The 26,072-nt window shown below is 40.3% G+C and overlaps 3 protein-coding genes across 7 annotated transcripts in view; 2 read left to right on the top strand and 1 right to left on the bottom strand.

Moving 5' to 3' along the window:
• The window catches only part of col22a1 (collagen, type XXII, alpha 1), a 302,096-nt gene extending 293,783 nt beyond the window's left edge, over nt 1-8,313 (top strand). For all 4 annotated transcript variants that reach the window (XM_043687854.1, XM_043687855.1, XM_043687856.1 and 1 more), the window contains 3 exons: nt 2,754-2,936; nt 4,020-4,097; nt 6,877-8,313. In XM_043687854.1, the coding sequence (XP_043543789.1) occupies nt 2,754-2,936; nt 4,020-4,097; nt 6,877-7,064 (449 nt within the window). In that variant the 3' untranslated portion in view covers nt 7,065-8,313. The remainder of the gene's footprint in view (nt 1-2,753; nt 2,937-4,019; nt 4,098-6,876) is intronic.
• An 8,176-nt stretch (nt 8,314-16,489) lies between these two features.
• On the top strand, nt 16,490-20,854 carry LOC122549538 (leucine-rich repeat-containing protein 30-like). Its single transcript, XM_043689389.1, has one exon. It carries the CDS (start codon nt 17,498-17,500, stop codon nt 18,431-18,433), a length of 936 nt encoding a protein of 311 aa, XP_043545324.1. The 5' UTR covers nt 16,490-17,497; the 3' UTR covers nt 18,434-20,854.
• A 2,159-nt stretch (nt 20,855-23,013) lies between these two features.
• Nucleotides 23,014-26,072, bottom strand: part of LOC122548903 (collagen alpha-1(IX) chain-like) — a 118,668-nt gene continuing 115,609 nt past the window's right edge. For both annotated transcript variants that reach the window (XM_043687859.1, XM_043687858.1), the window contains one exon: nt 23,014-23,848. In XM_043687859.1, coding sequence (XP_043543794.1) covers nt 23,637-23,848 — 212 coding nt within the window. In that variant the 3' untranslated portion in view covers nt 23,014-23,636. The remainder of the gene's footprint in view (nt 23,849-26,072) is intronic.

A 26,072-nucleotide genomic window follows, 5' to 3' on the forward strand; every position in this document is an offset into this window, starting at 1 on the left:
CGGCAGAAAGGCGAAGAATAGGATTAGTAGCATTGTTCCAGACCTTGAGGATGGTACAGTGGCTCAGTGGTTAGCACAGCTTCCCCACAGAGCCAGAGCCCCAGGTTTGAGTCAGTTCCACCGTATGGTATTCAAACGATTGTCTACTTTGGGAAATAGCAACAGTATGAAGACAGGTGTTGGTTGACTCCTCTTGAGTACCCTGTGATTAATTTCAGTTTGTAGCACTTGTTCATAATTCTTTCTGTTATAAAGATCATTTGACATTCAAAATATGAAAATACATCATAGGAATTGATAGATTTGATGAGAAAAATGATATTTTGAGCACAACATTCTCAGGTTTAGAGTGAGGTGATGAGTAAATTATTGGGAAGACTGCAAGATGTTAGTTCACTGCTTCAAATGGTCGACACATGATTCAAGGTCAGTCTACATACCAACACCATTTTGAATGTCAGACAAAGAACATAAGAGTTAGGAGCAGGAATAGGCAATTCAGCCTCTCAAACCTATTCTGCTATTTGATATGATCATTTTGGCCTTAACTCCACTTTCCTGCTTGCTCACCATGACAAATTAACATGCACTGTGAATTATTGACACATAATGCAGCATTATTCCTTGCACTGAAAGATTTGCTACCCAGACTATCAGAGCCATATCTGTAAACCATTGATGTGAATCATTCTCAACATTATCGTTGAAGGCTATCATTTCTGACAGTGTTCTTAATAAAACTAGGTAAGAATAAATCATTTTAAAGCAAAAGTCAAACATTACTGTCATGCTTCAGTATTGCTGATGGATCATCCTGCACATGCAGTTTGTTGTGTTCTATGATTCTGTATAATCTGGAGGTCTCACTAGGTTTACTCCCTCTTTTGCTAGTTGGAGGGTATTCTACCTGCCTTGTACAGCTAAAGACATTGGTGCTTCCATCACATCTTCAGGAGTTGATTGTAATGACTCTTTATTATCACTGTTTATCACATAAATTGGTATCACTACCAGAGCTGGTATCAGTTTGAAAGTTGATGACAAATATCAGGAGGAGCTTGATTTGTTGTATCAATGACTGAGCCTTCCAGTTAACCCAAATCACATCCTACTTTTACATGTTTTGCAAATCTTAAACTTTGGACTGATGTTAGCATATTCTCCAGTTCACCCACTGGGTGTGTCTACTGTTTAGCAATGCTTGAAGAAATAGGTTCGTCTTCTTCAAGCACGGAGGGACGAGATGTATCCTGAAACTCAAAAAAAATGCTTAGAAATGTCAAGGCAGTTCTGGAAGGCAGATTATCCAATCCTGCTAGTATTAAGCTTCAATTGCTTGGAAAAGCTGAGGTCAATTTTGGCAAAATGCCACCCAATCTTCAGGGGATAAAAGTTCTCATTCTTATTAAGACTGATGCAATCCTTCGCAAATGCAATGTAGTCATCATATTGAATGGAGTCCCTTGTATCTGTTGTAGAGGATGGAGAAGTACACAAGCCTGCCAATGCATCAGTGACCTATTCTGATTCTCTTAGGTATAAATAGGTTCTTTAATAGCTTCCAGTTTTACATACTTTGCTGTGCTTGACGAGTATGTTAAACCACCTGCCCTAAGTTATCTTCTTTAGACTGCAATATTACAGTTTTCTCTCAAGAACTTTGACCACTATTCCACCCTGACTAAGTTTGGACGTGCTATAACCAAATTAACTGACCAGTTTATTAAAATCATTCATAAAGGTATCCGTCAATTCCCCTCACTGCTGGAATTGCTGGTTGAACTGAGTGCATTCAATAATTAAGCTTTTCTTGGGGCTAACATGGGCTGACCTGGAACTGTTGCTGTTGTGAATGGAGACTTGAAGCTATTCTAATCCTGTGGAAGATGCACTTCCATTGAGATGCCTGCATTTATCCTATGGCATTGAAGAGCATTGGAAGAGTTAGGAACTTCAATGCTCCTAATAGTTGGTTTGCCACTTCAGAGCATACCTGACTAATATCACTTCCTCGACTTACAATATTTGGGAAGGAATCTCAGAACTTTTGCCTCATATTTCTTCAATCTTATCTCAAGTTTCTTCAAATTAGATGGGTGCCACTATTCAAGGCACCATGTTTTAGTTTGGGTTCATCTGTATTTATTGACAACAGTTCATTGTGATATTGCAGCAAGACTCTCTCCCAAGCAGGTCCCATCCCATTCTCGGGCAGTCTGTCCCTCATGACTTCTGAGGTCACTCACAATTACATCACAGCACACTTCAGACACTCAGCTGCAATTCAGCAGGAATTCAATTCATTTTCTACCATTGACATTTAAAACTCCCTTCCATGGATGAGAATTGATGGTTAGACATATGCAAGTAGATTACAGGTCCACCATGATCTTCACTGAATGGTGAAACTGGCTAAATGGCCTAGTCCTGCTACTAGATTGTTCAGAAAATCAATTCTCCAAGAAGAAAGAGAAAAAAAAACTATTAAGTAATTAAAAACTGTGAAAGTGACAGAGTCTGTTATACCATTGTTGATTTTTGTTGTACTTTTTTAAGTTTAGAGTTTAGAAATTGCTAACTGTATAAGTTTTGTGAATGAGGTGGTTTAGTTTGCAACTGTGTGTAGAGCCTGGATCTTTCAATCGCCTGCATGCAGCAAAGAATCAAACTAGATACATTTCATAAAATTATACATGTAGATGTCCATTTCCGACATTTCAGTAAACGAGAGGCTTTGTTATATTTGTTTACAGTGCGGCTGTCCTATCTCATGTCTCAGTTTCCACCAACTTCTATTAAAGCACCACCTGGGAAGCCAGGGCCACCAGGCCTACCAGGAACTGATGGATTTCCCGGGAGGCCTGGTGTCCCTGGAGAACCTGGGCCACCTGGACAACCTGGCTCTGAAGGACCCAGTGGGCCAATCGGTCCAAAAGGTATGAAATGCTTCTTATTTTTTAAAAAGGTGCCCTTAAGTGTATTGATGTAAATTCACTGCGTAGTTCCAAATATTAGACCCTAGTTAAAATGATTAATTGTCTGCAAAGTTTAAAATCGGTCAGATGATAAGATCAATAAAATTTAAATGGATGATCCAGTAATCCTAACACAGTACTAATACATTTTAAAATATCAAGGTAGAGCAGTAGTCTCATCAGGAAGCCTCGTGTAAGATGTGAGACACCATAATTCTGGCAGATTAATATTCTCTTGTGAAGACTAGGGATAAAACTTTAATATGTGCATAATAAATTATTATTGATTATTTTTCTTCATCAATTACATTTGCAATTTTAATTTATTGTACATTGAAAGCAGGGGAATGAGCTAAATCCTTATTTCCAGGCTAACACCTGTCACTTACAATGAGTTTTTCATCACTATGAAGTATCAATTTCATCTCATCAGAGATATTGTCACAGTCAAATGAATAGAGAGTTAATATTGATAATGTCCATGTAGTTCTTGGAAGCATCCTGAGTTGATAAAATCGATAAAAGCCCTAGTCTGACCTCTTGATAAAAGGCTGTTACTTCTTCATAGCTGTGGATGAATTGAAAGATCTTCAAGCACCTGATAGATTCTTTTTTTTTTAGATATTTTTATTGAAAATTTTAACATGTTTTCTGATAGATTCTTAACAGCAGAAAGAAATCTCTCTCATTCTGTAGAGCAATTGCTTCACAAAATTCTCCGAGCAATTTTTATTGCTTCCTCATCATGTTCAAAAGATTAAAGGGTTTATGCACAACATACACATGCACAAAGGATGACTATTTAATGTTTTGAGTGTTTTCTCCCCCAGTCTCTGGTACCAAATATTTCACCAATGAATCTTTATAATAGCCAATTTAAATGCAAGTGCACATCATTATTTCAATGCTCCATGAAGAAATTAATATCAGCATTGTTCAAGATAGACATCTATTTTAATGTGCATTTAATTTCACAAAGGCAACATGGCATTTTTGCTATTAGTTCCTGACCTGTTATATGTAAGTTGTGCTCTTTATCTTCAGGTGATAGAGGTTCAAAGGGTGAAAAAGGAGAGACGGGTATTGGACAGCGGGGTGATCCTGGTTCCCCAGGCCCTGTCGGTAAGATCTTCTATTTTATTATCTAGCATAAGGGGCATGGATAGGGTAAATGGACAAGATCCTTTCCCTGGGGTGGGGTGAGGGTGTCCAGACATAGAGGGCATAGTTTTTCGGGTGAGAGAGGAAAAATTTAAAAGGAAACTAAGAGCAATTTTTTTACACAAAGGGTGATCCGTGTATGGAATGAGCTACCAGAGGAATTGGTGGAGGCTGGTACAATAGCAACATTTAAAAGGCATCTGGATGTGTAGATGAATAGGACGGGTTTGAGAGGGATATGGGCCAAGTGTTGGTAACGGGACTAGATTAACTTAGGATATCTATTTCCGTGCTGTATATCTCTATGACTCGATGACTCTATATTATTAGCTAATATAACATTGCAGAATAAAAGCATATAGTTTGAAATCTTAGCTAAACATATAGAGTAATAAAACAGTTATAATTTACTTGTTCTAATTTGAGTTCTATTTTTATAGACGTGTATAATTTAAGAATAAGAATCCTTTGCCTTCATACTTACCAATATTTACCTGTTGATTTAAAGGAACATTCCAAGAAAATTTCCTCAGTCAGATTACTTTGTGTAACATATTGCCAAGCCTTCATTGACATTTGCACCTATCCATAAAAACTAATCAATTGTGAATTAAGGCTTTGATGGATAAATTCAGAATTTGGGGGAGCTGGGTTAAACTATTGTAGTGTATTGGTGATGTACAGGGAAGAAGGGGGTGGAGTGGCAGGGATAAGAGTTCCAAATCAGCAATAGCAATTTTTATTGTGGCTACCAGATGGACTTACACAGAACACTACTGTGCAAAATATTGTCAGTAAAGAGGAAATGTAGAGGGATATCTATGTAGTGTTAAATCTGGATACTGTACAGAGATTGTTTCATTCTTATAACAATGAAGTGAGGAGGAAAGACAATCTAATTTCCACAAATGATTGAAAGTAAATAAATATAATTGTTACTTGGTGAGATTAGGCTGCGCAAAAAATATCCGAAGCTCAGGTCCTGTTTATCTCAGGTTTTCATAACCCTTGGAATGTGAAAGTAGCTACTGTCCTGAAATTTCTTCGGGATCATCCTTGAAACCTCTTCTTTGATATGTCTCCAAAACTTAAACTTCTTCGTGATCAAAAAAAGGCACTGCAATTGCTGTGTGGTCTGATAAGATTCGCATGATTTGAAATCTAATATTTTTAATTCATACTCCTTTGTTTTGCTATTCACTTTATTGGTTATTGCTGTATGTCAGTTGGACGTATCTGGATTCTCATGAAGGAGATGGTTATTGGGAGTTAGGAAAGTTTCCAACCTGACAAATCTATCTGTTAAGAAGATCCTGTTTTCATCTCTGGGTGTTAGGAGGAGGGATGGAATTGGGTCCACTTTCTGGTCCGAGACAGCAACTGAGGGAGGCAGACGACGAGGCTGAAATGTTAGGGGAACCATCTTCATTGTTATAGTGATAAATATCAGGCCATCATTAGTCACTCCCTTTAGCCCCCAGCCAGCTCTTCATCCCCAGTATGTCTTATGAACTCAATATGCACCCACCCCCAACAATGTTCCCCATTTTTCTTCATGATTCCCATTTCTCCCATATCTGATCCAAGGCCTCCAAATCTCTTATAACCACTGAGCTCCAATTTCACAATCCCCAACATCCCTCATAATCATACTTTTCCATATTTCCCAGGCCTAGTCAATACTTTTATAATACCAGATGCATCTTCTACAACTGTTCTCCCAGTATCCACAATATAGAGAACCAAAACACCATTGACAAGTGGACAGTCATCACAATGATCCTGAAACTCATAACATTAGCAGAAGCTTAAATAAGAAATGGTGAAAACCTATGCTCACTCTACAACCTCCTAAAAGCGTCAATCAGCCACATGTATTAATCTTCTTCTTCATCACAAGTTCTCTGCCTGAAGGCAGCATTCACAGTTCACAGTGCCATGAGCTTGACAGTGAGTAGGACAAATGGACAAGTCCAGAATCCACCCCAGTCAAAATGGGAGTGGTACACTGTGCTGTTGATACCAAGGTGGTCCATATCAGCCACCCAACCAATTGAGTCAAAGTGCCTCTCCCCACACACACTCCCAGCATCTTAGCAAAAAGAGTAAGAACAGCTGTAATGAGAGTTAGCTACTGAGAAAAATTACAGAAATTTAAGGATGAGGGACCTCATCAAACGTGAATAGCAGAGAAAAAATAATATATACAATAATATGGCATTAAAAATAGACCACACAATTAAAATAAGTAAAAGAACATTATTAAGTAATTAAAAGATGACAAATATTTATACTGTGTCTCATGACCTGGCACAATACGGCAGATATCCAATTGAACTACTTGAACGCAAACTGAAAATGCAAGGCAAACGTGCATTTATCTAGCTGTTTTCACAACCTCAAAATTTCCCAATGCACTGCACAATGGGATATGTGCCCTTCAGTACTTTGAAATTGTGTTATGGAATCTTTATCATTCACCAGAGAGGCAGACAAAGTCTTAGTTCAAAATACCAACTGAAACACAGTCAACAATTTCTTCAGCATTTCAGTTGTTATTGTACTCATGGTTCTGGAGTGGGACTTGAAATCATAACATTCTCATTCACAGAAAAAAGATATTCTCCAAGCTTGTCCGTGGGTGACATTGTATCTTGAAGTAAAGGTTTGACAGGTACAATTTCATTTTTTTTTTCCATTATAAACTTTCACTCACCTTGTTTTAACTGTACATTTAAAGGTATCCCTGGAACACCTGGCTATGGGAAAGATGGAGTTCCTGGTACTCCAGGACCACCAGGAGAGTCTGGCCTACCTGGAATGATAGGTCCTCAAGGACCTCCTGGTCAGAATGGAATCTGTGATCTGGCTCAGTGTGCTTATTATGCAAGTATGGCCAGCCGACCAGCTAATCAGAAAGGACCTTGAGCCAAGTCAAAGAAGTTTTTGAAGAGATGAAGGATGCAGATACTGTTCAATACAAACATAAAAATATATCCGACAGCAGCCTGTACAGTGATCACTCCAAGCGCACTTGTGGCCCGCTAAATGTGTTCTGATGCGAGATCCTGCCCTCGCCTAGAAAATCAGGAGAAACGTACTGTATCCCATCCATTAAACACACACACAGGTCCCTTCTGCAAATCCATACCAGCACCTGATTGTAACTGAACTTTGTGATTTTAACACTCCCTAACTGTACATATTTTCAAAATCTGCAGTAAGTTTCCTGTATAGTTGTACCTCAACTATAGTACAATCCAGTGTGGCATGTGTGAAATGCAATTTACATACACTAGATTATTTAGATATTGACAGATTTCAGTGTTGTGAATATATATATAAAGTAAAATTAAAGGCAAAATGCTGATTTCCCCAGGCTTAATTTAAAAGGAAATACCTCTTCTACTGGCCCTTGAAGGGCAATTTATTTTCACTTTGCACGAATAATGTACTTGAGTTTTCAATCATATATCATATTTTAGCTAATCATAAAATATTAAAATTCCTATTATTTTCTTTGAAAAAATGGTAATACCTGACCTTGCTGATGATTTATTATTTGTGCCTTAACTTACATTGCAATGACTTCTTTAAAAATTAAGATTTATTTTATTGTGCTCACTGAAGCAAGATATTAATGCTGAAAATTGAATATTTTTCAATTCAAGAACTCAGCATCTGCTTCAAGTGCTCTCTGGTCAAGTGTAGGTTTGCCTAACACTGAGTTAAGCTCTTCCCCAACTCTGCACAACTCCTACTTATACATCATTATAGCATTTTTGAATTCATTTCTCTCACCAGCCATATATGGTGGCTTCTTGGAGTGAGGTTGCTGATTTTTTTTTTATCTTGTTGTATTGCTTCCCACTTTCTCCAACTGGTTGGGAAGGGATGGTGAAATTGACCCTCAGGTGTCCCATTTAACTAGGGGCAGACAGGACCAATTTCAGGACATAGCATCCCGTGTGAAATAACTCTCCAGAGACCGGTACCCTGTCATCAAGTCACTCTTCATTTACACAAAGTGTATAGTACTTGACATTGGTCTGGCTTCCTCAGAGCCAGCTGTCAGAGAGTGAATAAGAATCTCTATCACTCCTACTTCTTTTTCTTTTTTGTTTAAACAGTGAAGGGGGGACAGCCCATTTATATATTTTTTTTGTGCTTATTTTTTCCCCAGCACCCATGGTGTGTGTGCGCAGGTGTGAGACACAGTGAAAGACACAAAGTGCACAAATCTTTACTCAATTTCCACCACCAGGAAGATAGGAAAACACCCGGGTGGCCAGTGACAAACACTGCCCTTCACATCAAAGGACAGTGCTGTGTGATCAAAACAGTGAGGGGGAGGGTAGGGACTAAATCAAAATAGAGTTGGAGGGAGTCACTCCTACTTCTTTTTTTTTACATTCCCGTGGGGGAACATGTGATAGTATTCTGCTGTTATTGCATCCAGAACTGGACTGTGTTTATTTATTTTTTTTTATTTTAACCCCCACACTACCGCCTAAGTGCGGTAGTGCTTATTTTACACTCCTACTTCTATCTGTCAGCCAGGGCTCCCTGATTGGACCAGATTAACAGCCCCAATCAGGGAACTCATATCCTATGAGGTCCACCTGGCTGACCTCATTACAATCACTAACACCATACCTGACTTGCAACTTTATTATAGATACCGCAGTATGATAAATACCCGATGGTCAGGCATCTCTAGCAGCTTCCTGAAATGAGTATTTTGCTCCTTGAATTGTAGCCTATTGTCTGTTTAAGGAGCTTTGATGGATAAAGCAGAGTTGGAGCCAGACCAGATAGATCCAATTATTTGTCTCCTAATGGGATTGTCGGAGGCTGCCTTCAAAAAGCTCTGGGGTGTTTTTTTGGCCAAAGTGAAGCCAGAAGTCAGAGAAATGCTCTTTCTGGTTCAATAGCACCAATTGTGTTCAATTGTCAGTGACCAGCTGCTAAAACCAATCCTCCTCTAACCAACTACCAGCCTTTTGTTATGCAATTGGTGTGCGCAGCTTCCTAGCAAGTAGTCAATGAAATCAATTTGATATGAGAGTCAGGATTTCAGGTTCTGATTTTACCATCCATTTTAGGCTAAATTGAAATGAGACTAATTTCTCAGCTGTTAACTTATTCTGATTTACATACTTGTTGAAAACTGGAAGCTATCTAACACCTCGGTAAAGTGTGCCACTGTCACATGTATGTCAACCAGTGACATAATTATGGAGATTGGGATGACCATGCAAAATCCTGCTGGCAGCTGCTGTCCATACACCCACACTCTTTAACCACAGTGAAGTAATGGTCCTGGCTGATTTAACTTTCCCTCTCTAACTGAGGGTAGTTGAGGCCATTTGTATCAACCATTGTCCTCATGGGATTTTATTTTCTCAAGTTAAATCTGGGCTGTATATATTTTTTAAGATCTACGCATTTATCCATTGAACCATCTCATCACAATTCCATCAAAGAATTTATTTACTGTTATTTTACTCTAATGATGAGCACAACTGTAAAAATGAACAAGCAAAGACAAGCACAATGGGACATCTCCATGTACTCTGTTTATCCATTGTCTTGAATTCATATTGTCATCGAGAAATGTTTCATACATCCACCAGGCAGCCAGAAATATAAAAGATTCTGCCCAGATGTTCCAGTTTTTGTATGAGTCCTGAATAAAGTTCCCAGCGATGTGATGTTACCGACCTATTCACTTATACTTTTGCCTGACAAGGGTTCTGGTAGTATGCAGCTGACTTCTCCATTGTGAGTTCAGTTTTCAGTTGGCAGTGGAATAGCTACAGTGCCTTGCATTCAGAGCTTGGCACAGTGTGAGGGGTTGCAGAGGCTGAGTAATAGAGGACCTATGCAAATGCTTTCAGTGTAGCACAACTCACATCAGTAAAACAAATCTTTTGACTTGAAAAACAACACTATTTGTTCAGGAACTCATTATTGCCTTGCCTTCAGTTGCCACTGGCTGCAGCAAGTCTGTCCCCCTAATCTAGCTTTATTCCCCCATGGAAAGAGAACCCAACCCCAGCATGCCAGTAAATCCTAGGATGGAAAACCAAATGCAGTCAGCACAGATTCCAATCTGTGATCCATCAAGTCCTAGAATCATAAAACCCAGGCTATGTCAAATGCTCATTGTTGTCTGAGAAAGATTATACTCAGTCTATATGAGGTTGTAATTCAAAACACTGCACATTTTTTGTACATGCAAACCCAATTGTTGTGTTGTTCAGTGAATCAGACTAGTCACCAAAATATGATAGCTGAAGTGTGAGGAGTAGGGTTGTGCATGTATGAAAAAGTTCATTCAAATGAGGTCTAAAATCAGGCTGGCTGTAAATCAAGCATTCAACTTGATTCAAACTCATGGAACAGGTTAGTTTTAAAATTTAAGGTTATGCACTGAACTATTAACTTCGCTGCACTATGAAATATAAGTACATTTTTAAAGTATAACTTAAACCAAGGAGTTCAAATGACTAGGTTTGATCTCAAAATTTGAAGGTGCTCAATTGAGTTCATGAACTTTGTAATTTGCATACAGTTAACACAAATGACTTTGCATAAACTATGTATTTTCTTTGGGAGAGCTATGACCACGTGTTGATGATTCAATGACATAGCCTTGTGAGTGCTTAACTGGTGGGATGCAATGCAAAGGGAATGTAGATTGTTATTATTTATCAATTAAAAAAGAAGGGTTTTCGATGAACATATATGGACTGCAAAACTTACCATTAAAATGTACAAATTGTTAAGGTAGTGGAAACAATTTTATTAACAAGCACATTTGAAGGTGATGTATTTTGTGTAAAAAGGTAATATTTGCCTATTTTTACTAACCCTAAGTAAAGCCTCTTATGTACTAGATATAATCACACTTTTAATATCATACAAATATTTTATTTAATAGTGAGCTGAATTTTCCAGAATTGGGTAAAGACAACTTCTGCTGCACTTCCTGTTCTCACCTATTGACAGATTTTGTCTGGTACGCCTTGTCAACATGGCTGTCCTTGTAGCAGTGCAAAAAAAATACTCTGGAGACCCATTGCTGGCAGTGGCACTGGAGAGAAACTGACCAGAATGATTTGGCAGCCATTTGTAAATGATGCCTGATTCTCCTTCTCAGTAAAGTGAATGAAAAGGGCACCACTGTTCCAAATTAAAACAGACCTCTCTGATTTCAATTTCTTTAAAATAATGTTGCTAGATAGTGAGATAGAAATTCAAACGTTTGGCCTAGCTTTGAATTGGACTGATTCTGGGACCAGCAAAATACATATTGGCCTAGTTAAACCAGATTTGATTTTTCATTAGCCTGGGGCAAAGTTAATTTATGAATTAGAGTAGGAGGACAATAGGTAGCATCCCTGCCTCTAAGCCAGAGGTCTGTTTTCAAGTTCCCCTTAAGGACTTTAAACTGAAAACAGCATTTATAAACACAGTTCATGGTCCGCATGTTAATGCTTCCCCAAACAGGGAAGATAAAGTGAAATGTAAAATGTAATAATCTTTGAATAGTTTTAACAGATTATGTCTGTGTTGTGATGTTGCAAATATTTTGCAGTTGCAAATTTATCACCATCTATTCAATCTTTCATTTGTTCTATTTTACTATTCTGGTTCCCATGGGCCTGCTTTCCTGTCAGTCAAATAAATCTTTAAATAAGATATAACAGACTGTAAAACTGCTTCTATCTCCCTCTGGTCTCTTCCTAGAAACTAAAAGCTATTGAGATTTATGCATGGGCCCCCTGAAAGCCACTGTTTGTTTTCCCTTTTAAATGGTGTAGTTGAGATGAACAGGTGGCAGAGATAATCTGGCAACAGTGTGGTCACAAAATGCATCCTTCTAATTCTATAAACCTGATCTTGGCATTTGAATTAGTAGTTGAGACTGGAAAGTGAATTCAACCCCTACCAATTCAGTTGTTTCATAATCCCTTTGCATTTGCTGTATCTTTCTTGCATCCTTTACTATGTTCCTTACTTAGTTGTGATTGGTGACAGACTTAACCTGTGCCCTACCAAATTACCATAGAAACAGTATTAACACAAGAGTTTTCACTACGGGGAGAGCCACCGACTATGGTGTAGTTGTTAAATTATTTTAAAAATGAGATCCATCTTTTATTACCGTGTATGGGATTTGCAATAACATTCATAGGTGTTGACTCTCAAAGGAAGTTCAGTTCAATGTTAAACTTCCTTTTGCTTATCCCAGAATGTTTTTTACTTTTTTCTTGTCAATGTATCTCATGGTGCTATTCCTTGAATATTTTTGACATCTCTGTAGAATTATTATTGTGTACATCTTTGTGTATAAAGTACAGTGGATGAGTGACAAGTGCATGATTGGAGCTTTATTGACTCATATATTTTCTTTTTAAGAAGCTGAGTAACATTTGGAGCATAAGGTTTGATATTGAATACCTCCTCTGTCTAACAGAAATGAAGCTGAAAATTGTAGTAGAATACTAACAATCCCATTTATGGGAAGGCAATTCTGTTGTGCTAAAGTCACTCAACCTGTAATCCAGAACCCCAGGTTAATGTACTGTGGGCATGAGTTCAAATCCCACATTGGCAGAAATTGCATTTAAATTCAATAAAATCTGGAATTAAAAGCTACCTTAATGGCGACCACATAACCAATAACATTTGTCAAAACAAAAATCTCTGGTTTACGAATGTCCTTCACGGAATTAAATCTGCCATCTTTACCTTTTCTGGCCTACGTGTGAGTCCATAACCAAAACATTGTGTTTGACTCGGAACTGCCCTCTGAAATGTACTAGTCAGCCAATCAGTTGTAACAACCTGTTATGAAGCCTCAAGAAAGAAATGAAATTAAAGGAAAACCAGGATTTGACTTTGAGACTAGAAACCAGAAAAAGAAATGCAGCCCAGTCGATCCTGCAAAGTCCTATTTTACAGCATCTAGGGACTTGTGCTAAATTTGGAGAGTTGTCCCACAGATTAGTCGAACAACAGGCTTAAAATGTAGTCACAGAACCATATTTTACAGATAACATCCTAGACACCACCATCGCTATCCCTGGTTATGTCTTATCCTACCAGCAGGACAGAATTACCAGAGGTGGTATACAGTCAAGAAGTGGTACGAGAAAACCTCAACATTAACTCTCGAAGTATGAAATCTCTTAGCATCTGGTCAAACATAGACAAGGAAACCCACCGTCGCACACATATACACACTTCAATTTGCATATTCAGTACTCCTCAATGTTGAAAACCAGTTGGAGGAAGCACTGAGAGTGTCAAGGATGCAGAATATTCTCAGAGTGGGGAGCTTCAATGTTCATCAAAAATGGCTTGGTACTACCATGACTGATCAAACAGATCATGCTAGCCTGGGTCTGCATCAGATGTTGAGTGAAAAATTGACTTGAATTCAGTCTTGTCAATCTAATATAGAAGATGCATCTGTCAATGGCAGTATTGTTAGGAGTGGCCAACCCACAGTTATGTGGAGACAAAATGCCATCTTCACAACGACATTGATTCTGATTCCAGTGAAGGATTTTATGCTTAGATCCTGAATTTAATGAGGAAGGACTTGAAAGATAATTACCTCATGTGGTGGCAGGCCATTTGACCCATTGAGTTCACACTGACCCTTCAAGGAGTATCCCACCCAGACCCATACCCCCTACCCTGCATTTTCCCATGGCCAATCCACCTAACCTGCACATCTTTAGAACCACCTGCACCTGAAGGAAACCCACGTAGATACAGGGAGAATATGCAAACGCCACACAGTCACCTGAGGCTGGAATCAAACCCAGGTCCCTAGCACTGTGAGGCAGCAGCACTAAACCATTGAGCAACCGTATAGACAAATGCAATTGCTGAAACCTTAATATTACAGAGAATTTTGACATAGCAGCTATGACAATTCATATAACTTTGTCAGAAGAACAATCTGCAAAGTATGAGATTATCAAAAAGAGAATACTCAATGCTTATGAGCTTGTATTTGAAATTTATCAGTTGACATTTAGAAGTGCAAGAAAGAAACCTCATCCGATGTTTGTCGAATTTGCAAAGGAGAAAGAAATGATGTGGCAGCAGCTAGTTTAGATAACAAGTTAGAGAAAGAAGTGAGAATGTAAGGGAAATTCTGATTTTAGAAGAACTTGGAAAAAGCATTCCTGCAAATTTAAAAGCTTATTTAGATGAGCACCAAATATTCAAGATCAGGGAAGTGGCAACCTAGGCAGACACCTATGCTCTCTTGCAAAGACAGTTATGAGTTGGGAATTGATCATATGGAAATTCACAAAACATTGAAACGGAAAATTGTTGGGTAGAAGAGAAACTAATCTGAAAGAACAGACAGAAGCTCATGAATGTAACAAAGGAGAAAGGTTTGAACAGAAAAGAGGTATCAAGACATTTACATTTCAGATACAATTCTGCTACTGCTTATGGCCCACAGTACCTCATAGAGCCAACAGTTTCCATGCTCCTGATCTTCGGGCACCCGGTACAAAGGAGGGAGGGCAGGTATGAAGACCTCCTCGTGGGTCTGCTCCTGGACCTGTCCAAACTGGCCATCAACAGGTCGAGGCAGCGGGCCGTGGAGGGGGTCGTTAGGGCCGACTTCCTGCCCCTCTTCCGCAGTTACTTTAGGGCCCGGGTGTCCTTGGAGAAGGAGCACGCGGTGTCCACCAACACCCTGGAGTTGTTCAGGGAGAGGTGGGCGCCGCAGGGAGTGGAGTGCATTATTTCTCCCTCCAACTCTATTTTGATTGAGTCCCTACCCTCCCCTTCACTGTTTTGATCACACAGCACTGCCCTTTGATGCGAAGGGCAGTGCTTGTCACTGGCCACCCGGGTGTTTTCCTATCTTCCTGGTGGTGGAAAAAAAAATTTAAGCGAAACTTAATGGTACCTTTGAACAAGCTAAATAGGAGACCCTACAAGTGACTTTCCGAGATGCTTTGCTAAGAGGATATCTAAGGATAAGACACAAGTTCATTAAAATACGACATGTGATTAATTCTAGCCTCATTAATGAAAGGGTGTTGTCCCATTCGTTAGCATCACCAGTTCGAACAAGGGGTGTAAATCTCAACCCATAAACCAGTCAGCCTAACTCATTAAACAGCTATGAAACAACAGCTAAGGTTATTTTGTAGTAATCAGTTATTTCTTTGACGTTATTCACAATATTAAGAAATAGGTTTTCGTTAAAGATTCTTCAGATAATCATAGAAATAGATTTCAACATAATTATAGATACATATATAACTAAAGTATAATAGAAGCATTAGGGAATAAACATTTAAATCTAGATGTAAATGTTAACTAGACCCAGGCCTGGCATGTCCTGAATGAAATAGATTGTTCATAACTTATTAATTAAAAAGTACAACTAACTTGATATTGGGAAATTAATACGACTACTCTTACAGAAGCTAGTTCAAATCAACTGTCTTTTGTATGTTTTAAATTTATAATTGGGACAGTTGAAAATGTAAGAGGAAGAACAGAATTTCAGAGAGATAGCACATGGACCACAATGAATAACAGAACTCCGGCCTATCACCCTCACCTTAACCTCCTTCCACCTATCGCATTTCCAACGCCCCTCCCCCAAGTCCCTCCTCCCTACCTTTTATCTTAGCCTGCTTGGCACACCCTCCTCATTCCTGAAGAAGGGCTTATGCCTGAAACGTTGATTCTCCTGCTCCTTAGATGCTGCCTGACCTGCTGCGCTTTTCCAGCAACACATTTTTCAATCCTGAATTTGAATGCAGGATTACCTTTTACAGTGGCTGAATCTATCAATACTATCATGGAGAGATGCATCTGTGACAGTGTTCTCTGCCAACTACCAGACTGTTGGTTGAATTTTGTCCAGTGCTTGAGCAGAAAGAAACCACAGGGATTTACAATTGTAGGAAAATTCACCCCAGCAAGACTGTTAGATTGAGTCATTGGAGTGGACCTTGATGCTGGAAGTCACTTGGCCAATTGACAGAGATTGAAATGCAAAGACTTTAGGCCATAGGACTTAGAGAACTGGAGAGAAGCAAATCCTTAGAAGGGAGGATTAATTGTAGACTGGCTTCTGTAAAGATTATAATTAGACAGAATGTGTAGGGTGGAAAATGAAGTATAACAGGCTTGGTTATCATTTGTGTTACAAAATTAATAAGGGATATCTTTTTTGGACTTTAGAGAATTAATTGAGTACTAATTAATTGAGTACTAATTAATGTTTAGTTAATTTTGACTTTAGTTTGTTATAAAAATCTTAAAATTGAATATTTTTTGTGATTCTTTTCAGTATGTGACTAAATTTAAGTTAATTTTACAAGTTGCCAGTCTGTATAGGGATGGTAACAAATTACATAGGGATATTGGAGAGGAAATGTTGCCTCTCCCAACAGCAGAGATGGTTAAGAGGAGATTGATAGATGTGAAAGGAAAAAGTCTTATACGGCTCAATAACCACAAGATTTAGTTTTCAGGCAGTCGGCAAAAGGAAGAAAAGGCAAATTCTGCAAATTTTGCAGAAAAGTTGTTCAGGTGTGGAATCCATCCCGTAAGGTTGTGGTGGAAGAAGATTCAACGCTAACTTGCAAAAGGAAATTGCATAAATGCTTGATTGGAAGAAAAAATATTTTCAGGACCATAAGAATAGCGGAGTGTGATCAATTGGATAGTTTGGAAATGTTAGCACCTGAACGAAGGACCAAATACACTATAATCTTTCTCTGGCGTATTATTCTGTTTCTGTAAACATTTCCTCGTGTTTTCTCTTAGGTTTACCCATGAACGTTGCTTTCCAATTTAGTTCAATTTATTTAATTTCACTCTGGATTACTGTATGCCGCTTTCTATAATTAAATGCTTTTTCTCGTCTGCAAATAGCAACGGACTACTTCATTTGTTTAGAAGAGATAGTTTTGTCCCAAGCCTGGAGGCAACACTTTATTTAAAAACAAGTGCCAGCATTTCGGGCGCCGGCAGACAGTGCAGGGTCAAGAATACCAGATTGGCACAAACGAGCCGATCTGTGCTTTATCGGACTGGGCCGAGGTCAACTCAGAGGAGACCCTAACTCTCAAGCTGCCATGAGAAGTCTGCGCTGATAGGGGCAGAGCCCATACAATAATCGAACACCGGGGGGATGAGATTGAGGGTACATCAGATGACCTTTTCCTAACCCAATTCCTAGATCAGTGTCGCATTCCAGATCAAGTAGTTACACAGGAGGTTGCTAAGCAACCATAGAATGGTGTGTCAGTTTCAGAACGTTGAAACACTACGTTCCCAAGGAGAATGAATGGATGGTTCAGGATCCTCTGGAGGGAATGTTTAGCTTGTTCCTTGTTATCTTTTTAAAAACACACACACACACACAAGTTGTTACATTTGCTGCTAGGTGGGGTGGGGAGAGCTGCAGTTTTGAATCCGAGATGTCCTCAGGTCGATTAAAATCATCTCAGACCAGCAGCAGCCCACCCCTTCATTCCGCCAAGGGGACAGGGGAGAAGTTTTGGAAGTACAGGGTCGAGGTCGACCGCGGGAAGAAGAGGTTGAAACTAAAGGGCAGGGAGCTGCTGTCGGTGCCTCGGGAGATCTTCGACCTTGGGGAGCTGCAAGTGCTGGAGATGAGCCCGGAACGCGAGAGCTGCCTGAGTTACAAGATCGGCGGGGTCCCTCGGGCCCTCGGGCGCCTGAGCAACCTGACCGTGCTGAGGCTGGACACCAACGAGCTGCGGGAAATCCCGCCCGAGATCGGAGCCCTGCACAAGCTGGAAACGCTGACCCTCAGCAACAACCGCCTGAGCCGCCTCCCCGCCGAGGCCGAGAGGCTGCAGCGGCTGCGGAACCTGCATCTGGCCAACAACAACTTCCAGGAGCTCCCTCTGCAGGTCTGCCAGCTCCGGCGCTTGTCCTTTCTGGACGCCAGCGACAACAAGATCGAGACGATCCCCGCCTGCATCGGTAACCTTGAGCGCTTGGAGACCTTGCTGCTGTGCTTCAACGCGCTGCAGAGCCTGCCCGACTCCATCTGCACTCTCGGGCGCCTGTGCACCCTGTGGCTGGGTAAGAACCAGCTCAGGCGCTTGCCCAGCCAGTTCGGGCAGCTGGCGAACTTAGAATGGGGTCGAAGCCACTGCTCCTCAAACTTCGAGGACAATCCGCTGGAATCTCCCCCTCCTGAGATCTGCAGGGGTGGCCCTGAGGAGATCAGCCGCTATTTTGCTGGAGTGGAGTGAACGATGAAGACCCAGAGCCCGTGGGCAACTTAAAACTGACCAATAACATCACGCTTGGGCTATCTGTGAACTACAGTGGGCTGATCAGATCCGGTGCACGCAAAAGTATTTGGGACTGAAAATATATTCCTTGAAATGAAACCGACTGACGTGCCATCTATAAGTCGGAGACTGCACTATTTTGTCATCTGTGAGTGCTTAATGTAGTTATAAAGTTACATTGGTCTGTAGCGAGCCAGATGGGGCGATGTTAACATGCCTGTTTCCTTGGCAATAATACACTGAATTTACAGCCCAAGTGAGCAGAGCCAAAATGCAGCGTCAGACCCTCGTTAGCATTGAGCCTGCAAAGTGTTTAGCAGCAGTTGATTGCCCCTGCGCATCAAATGATGCCTTGAGGGTTTTGGCGATTGCACTTCGACTTCAGTGGCTGCAAAGCATTCTGCTTCTGAAAGGGGTCATTGTTTTCCCTTTCCCCTCACAGGCAAATACTGGCAGGCTGGAGGAACAGGACGAACTGGACATTGGCCTGTTGGATTTTTGACCCCTACCTTCCTGAGCAGGTGTCAATGTATTGAGAAGTTTTCTTCCCATTTTGCCCGCACACTCATAAAACTAACCCTTTTAAAAAGAAAACTGGTCTTGGGCAACCAACAAAAAAAATGAGTGGAACATATATCTACAATTTCCAGCCTTTTGACATCAATTTTTCCAGCTAGCATTTGACCCAGATTTGGATATGTAAAGTATCCAATGTTTGTTTAACTCAACTCTCTTCCCAAACTGCTGGCAGATAAATTACACTTCCAGTTGAAATCACAAGCAGCGGTTCACTATCCTGAGGCTAGTTGTTTTAGCCCGTAAACATGTGTAACAATTTTTAATCCAACCCCAAACTCCAGTGTGAGTTCAATCCCAATTCCAAGATTTGAGCTCCTCCAAGAGGCCATTCAGGGTGGTAAACTATTTCGCAGTTCTGTTAAATCATGGCTGCTGTATTCTTACTTGTTGAATGGCTTTTGATTCATGTTCCTTCACACCCTTACCTAAGAAATTGATTTTCTTTCACCCAACATTATCAGTGTTTTGTGGGAATAAATTCTTATTTTCATTACCCTTCATATCAAAAGAAAACTTCTCAATTTCATTCCTAAAAGGGTTAGCTCTAGTTGAAATCCCATTCCCTCTTCCCACTTGTATTATTTCCCTTCCCTGCACTTATTGAATGTTTGTCTCACATTTTAAACATTTCAATTAGATCATTCCACAATTGTCTAAGCTCAAGGAATACAAGTCAGGTTGTTCATAAAACATGGGGTGAAATGGTTAAATTACCTTGATGTTTCTTCACTTTACAATCTGTAAGGCCAATATAGTCTTCCTGAGGTGCAGTGCCCAGAATTGAACAGTGGTTCCAGGTAGGATGTCATGAAGGTTGTGAATAACTGAAGCTTAATTTCTTCCATTTAATATTCCAGTCCTCCAGAGAAAGGCCAACATTTTAAATGGCTTTTTGAACCTTTGAATCAGTATTCAGTGATTTTGTACTTGAATATTCAAATCCTTTCACTCCAAAAAAAATTCTGATTTGTAATTTTTTAGATCCAAAGTATCACTTCTCCACATTAAAGTCCAGCTGTCACTACTTTTCCCAATCACTTAATCCTTCTCCATCCGTTTGTAACTTCCTCCTGCCATCACCATTTCTCTGCAAGCATTCTAACCAACACACTTTGACGTGTATGGTGAAAAGCTGAGGCCCCAGTGCAGAACTCCAAGGAACAATGAAGACAGATGTCTACTTGAGTTCCATGCCCTAAGACAGGTCATAACCACAGTGCCACAGTCTCCACCAGACAGCAAGGGTGCAGATCTGGAACAGGGATTAAATCTCATGCTGCTGGCACCAACCTGATCCACTTGGCTATCCAACCAACTAAGCTAACTGGCCTTGCCAGAGTGCTTTGGCAACATGTATGCATGCCTTAGCTATTAGTAAATTTGGTAGACGCCCCAGTAATCCAACATGGCTGAACAGAATCTATTCATCTCTCACCACCTGCCATTAACATATGTTGGAACAATTTACAAATTGATTCTCAACTTGTTTCACCACATAATGAATGTATCTTCTTTGGCCAGTAAGCTCTGGAACTGAACTTCAACACTGATCTTCTGGCTTAGAGACTGGAGCACGAGCACTGGGCCACAAGATCTACCTCTGTGTTTAGATTTGCAAAATGATAATGACAGACTGCCATTTAATAAGGTGTGTTAGCATAACACAAACCCATGGCATTACACAGAGGCTGTGGCACAAAATTAGATTGATAGTACATTGGAATTAAAATCATTCACATATGTTGAGCGTAGTCAAGAGTGTGGTGCGGAAAAAGCACAGTCAGTCAGGCAGCATCCAAGGAGAAGAATAATCGATGTTTTGGGCATAAGCCCTTTATCAGGAATGAGGCTTGTGGGCCAAGGAGGCTGAGAGATAAATGGGAGAGGGGTGGGGCTGGGCGTAAGAGAGCTGAGAGTGCGATAGGTAGACGAAGGTGGGGGTGAAGGTGATTGGTCAAAGAGGAGGGTGGAGTGGATAGGTGGGAAGGAAGATGGACAGGTAGGACAGGTCAAGAGATCGGTGCCAAATTGGAAGGTGGCATCCAGGATAAGGTGGGGGGAGGCAAAATGAGGAAAACTGGTGAAATCCACATTGATCCCATGTGTTTGGAGGGTCCCAACGCAGAAAATGAGGCATTCTTCCTCGAGGCAGCGTGTGGTAAGGGTTTGGTGATGGAGGAGGCCCAGGACTTGCATGTTCCTGGGAGAGTGGGAGGGGGAGTTAAAGTGTTCAGCCACAGAGCAGTGGAGTTGCTTCATATGTGTGTCCCAGAGATGTTCGCTGAAGCTTTCCGCAAATAGGCATCCTGTCTCCTGTGTAGAGGAGACCACATCGGGGGGGAAAGGATACAATAAGTGACGTATGTTGAAATGCAGGTAAATCTGACAGATGTGGAAGGCTCCTTTTGGGCCTTGGAGAGGGGTGAGGGGTAAGGTATGGGTGCAGGTTTTGCAATTCTTGCAGTGGAAGGGGAAGGTGCCAGGAGGAAAGGGTGGGTTGTTGGGGAAGGGGCATAGACCTGACAAGAGAGTCACAGAGGGAATGGTCTTTAGGGGTGGGGAATGAAATCTATCCCTGGTGGTGGGGTCTCTTTGTAGGTGGCGAAAATGACAGAGAATTTCGCCATTTTATACATAATAAAAATTAGCTGAAAACATGAACAGGTGATGCTTTGTGATAGAAAACAGGAAAAGTGGAAAATTGACTGTCAGTTTTAAAGCTGCATTTTGTTTGTTAGCATTTTAGACATTTCTAAACAGCCATCTCAAATGTTCAATTATTTCGACCAAAGCAAGACGTGATGCCAGATTGATGTCAAACTCACATTTCGACTAATTTTATAAAACTGCTGTTTTGGCCAACTTTGCCATTTATATGAGTTATCAGTGAAGCAATATGGATGAAAGATGGAGTTATGTTGCACATTTCCACTCCTTGCATTGTTAGCCCATAAGTTAGTGGCTGCCAAACTCTGGATTATGATTCTCCAGTGGGGTTGCAGCGCAGGCAAGATTTTGAGCTACAAGTAACAAGGCAGCAATAATGGTCTTGCAGCTCTGACTGTGTATTGCAAAGCCCTTCAGATATTCGTATTTTTTCTGTCAGTGGGATTGTTCCGTTTTCTACTCTGAGGCCCAATCAATGCTACAGCTGCAGCCTGTAAAAAGCTGGGTCGTTATGTTTTTAATAGTAAACCCAGTCGATTTAATACTCCCCATCCAACTCTCTCCATAATGTCTTGCCTGCCTCTCCATCCCATCCTCACTGAACACTTTGTGGCATTAAAATGGGATGTGACAATGGAAAAAAAAATTGGAAAGAATTGCTATAAGTCAAAATTTTTCCAAGCTGAATAGGCAAAGCACCTTTTCTCATTTCTTTCAAACTAAAATTAGTGGGCGGCACGGTGGCACAGTGGTTAGCACTGCTGCCTCACAGCGCCAGAGACCCGGGTTCAATTCCCGCCTCAGGCGACTGACTGTGTGGAGTTTGCACGTTCTCCCCGTGTCTGCGTGGGTTTCCTCCGGGTGCTCCGGTTTCCTCCCACAGTCACAAAGATGTGCAGGGCCAGGTGAATTGGCCATACTAAATTGCCCGTAGTGTTAGGTAAGGGGTAAAAGTAGGGGTATGGGTGGGTTTCGCTTCGGCGGGTCGGTGTGGACTTGTTGGGCCGAAGGGCCTGTTTCTACGCTGTAATGTAATCTAAAAAAAAAATAAAATTAAAATGAAATCTGTCAAGTAGTTTGTATTTCTTGCAAAGAATGGAGCATTATGTGGACACCAAAGAAAATACAACTCAGTTATTAACAATGACTCACTAGGTTATTGTGGATCGATCAATCAAATGCAAGAGCACTTCCAAAATTCAAGATGTGATATTTCTATGCAGAGATGCTCAGATTTAATAGTGTTGTGAGAGATGAAATTTCTGTTGAACAAAAAACAGGAGAATGCCTCGTTGTCATAATTATTTTCAATCAATGCAATAACCTAGGAACATACACAAGGAAAGACCTGTTCATTACCATTGTTTACAAAATGTTTCTCATCATAAATGAGAGGTGAGCTTTCAGAAAATGTCAGGTCATTAATGCTGAAGGAAAGCCTGCATTAATTTGGGATTCATCAAAAAGAGAAATTTTACCACTAAGGTCAGTAGTGATTTACAGTCAGAAAGAATTAGGCAAAAGTACCACTTGATGAAAAATAATCCCTTCCAACACCTGAGAGCCAGATCTCTTGTCAAAAAAGTACATTTTGTTTGGTGGATATATTGTCCTGAAGTTCTTACATCTTGTCTGGAAATGTCAAGCTTCCTCTGGTGATTAGGAATCCAATCATAGACCCATCTCATTCGCAGCAAAACACTTGAAAAAATGAAGCTCATAGGTATCAAACAGTTTAAGGTCCTGGGTATCAAAATGAAGAAATTCTTTTAAATCAATGCTACAGCTGCAGCCTGTAAAAAGCTGGGTCTTTATGTTTTTAATAGTAAACCCAGTCGAGTCAACTGAACCCTTGACACAAATCAGAATTGTAGGTCAATTGGTAACTGCTTGTAATTTCTGCATTTTCTTGCTGTTATTTTGATGGACCTTTCACATTTATGGATTTCTTGCCACTGCCCATTCCCATGAAGAGGTGAGGTGGACTAACGCAGGCAGAAGCATCACAGATACCAGGAAAGCCTCTGAGCCCAGGTATGCCAGGCGGTCCTGGTTCACCAGGCAGGCCATGATCACCACGGGCACCATCCCGCCCATCCTTTCCAATTCCAGGCAAGCCATCAACACCTATAACAGAAATAAACAACATGAGGCTCTAATAGTACAGCCCGGCACTTGGTTTTAGTTGCCATCTTGCCTGAAAATGAATACAGATTAACTTGAAATACAAAAATCCATTTTCTTTCTCTAAATCATTAAACCTTTGTGCATCGTCAAGGGCTGAAGTGAGGGACATCACAAAACTGAGATTTACTCAGGAGCGAGGGGACATCTGATTAATCACTTCTTTCAATAACAGCAGTCACCACAGAGAAATGTGCATCATTTTTAAGAGAAATATATGGAGAATGTGAAACAAATTCCTCTTTTACGATCATATAATATCTACCAGTTCCTAATTGAAATCCATGCATGCTGTCACCATAACACTATGTTTTAACTACTCTAGAATTTCCACCAACAAGTTTCAACCCTGGTGGTACTCCTTGCATCCATGTCCAGTCCTATCCTCCATCAAAGCTTACATTCTCTAAGAGAAAAGCACACTTCCAGTTATGGAGAGTAAAAAAAAGTAACAAAGCTAGTGAATTTAAGAACATATGAACATAAGTAAGCAATTCAGCCCCTCGAGACTGTTCCATCATTCATTGATATAGTGAGATATTGTACTCTAGGTCCTCTCACTAACCCACTCAGAAGCGCTTTATATTTCCCACTCACAAGCAATTCATGTTTATTCATTCGTAACTCCTTTACTAACCCACTCACAAGCGAACACCACATTCCCGTTTCATTCATTCATTCAAAACTCCCAACTATAACATGGTTTCATTCATTTATTCATGAAACCGTGGTCCTGTAGCATATTTTACTATCTTAAGATAGACTAAATTAAAACAACCCATTACTGCTTTTACACACCTCAATCTTAATCAGCCCTTGCGACAAGCAATGTTTAGACCTTTTTATTTCTGAATAGGTGTCAGTATCGTATGGCATCACTATCTCCATCAAGTCTTCACAAAACATAATATTAATCAGCCGTTACCAACCTGTCTCTCAGAATAGGTTACTGAACACCAAACTGTTTCCCCAAGTAGTATGTACTTGTTGAATACCCTTTAACAGGGCCACAATCCCCTTTACTGCCAAAGCAGCGCTTCCATGAAATTGCATGAATGAATGAAACTCACATTGGCAAACAGTAAACAAATCTCATAGCCCAATTTAATACCTTTTATTCTTTTAAGTACAGGTACAATTTCTAACTTATTTAGAGCATATAGGCCTAGTGTTTTTACTAACATTTACTAACTTAAAAGACAAAAGGACTAGCATCTCTTAATTTTGCAAGCAGACCGGTCAGATACTCTTAACCCCATCAAAAATAGCAGCCAGCATTTAATACATTTTAGCCCACCTCCTGTCTCCCAGGACAGAAGCTCCTCAACTTTTGTGTACTATAGATAAAATAATGTAACACCATAGTAATGAAATGTTAGTATATTCAAGAACTGTGTTGTAAGAACTGTATGTTGGGATTTTATTGCTGCCTCAAACATGTACTACTGTGGTTGCTGAATAAAGAGGTGAGTTTTGCCACTCACTGATTTTGGTCATTATTTGAACACGATCCCACAATTTCATAGCTAATCTGTGGCCAAGCTCTATCTGCCTGATTTTGGCCCAAAATGTCTTTATAACTTTGCTTACAACAAATTATCCACCTCAGATTTAACAGTAACAACTGATCCAGCATCCATTGCCATTTGTGGCAGAGAGCTCGAAACATCTATCATTCTTTGTGCATCAAGTGCTTCCTAATATCTCTCCTGAGAGGTCAGACCCTAATTCTCAGACTATGCAAACGAGATGTGATTGTAAGGAGTTCAGGTTCCTGTGATGTCCTGGAAATTCTTTTACTCATTTGTGCAAATCAGAGACAGATGGATAACATCTTTTTTTTTACTCAAGTACTCTTCATTTTCTTCATATTTTGGCCTTTCCCAGCAGAGCGCACAGCTTGCATGTTAGAACCAACATGTAGTTGCATCACTTATTTAGATTATATTGGCTTCAGCATTTTACATTAATGGATAGAGATCAGGAGAAGGCGTTCTGCTGACTTTCCCTACCCTTCTTCACTTGGTCCAACCTGTTGAGATGAGCTGTAAATTTCCAATTGCCACTCTGGTTTGGATTGGTTATCAATGCAGACTGTGGGTGGAAAGAGTCCTTCTTCCATGCACTACTCCTCCAAAACCCCTACCTTATCTCCAGATGCTAGACA

This window comes from Chiloscyllium plagiosum, chromosome 4 (genome assembly GCF_004010195.1).
Source record: "Chiloscyllium plagiosum isolate BGI_BamShark_2017 chromosome 4, ASM401019v2, whole genome shotgun sequence".
In the NCBI taxonomy this organism is placed as follows: domain Eukaryota; kingdom Metazoa; phylum Chordata; class Chondrichthyes; order Orectolobiformes; family Hemiscylliidae; genus Chiloscyllium; species Chiloscyllium plagiosum.

Excerpts from the sequence above, each read along its gene's own strand:
- LOC122549538 (XM_043689389.1), top strand. The coding sequence starts at position 17,498 with ATGGTTCAGGATCCTCTGGAGGGAATGTTTAGCTTGTTCCTTGTTATC.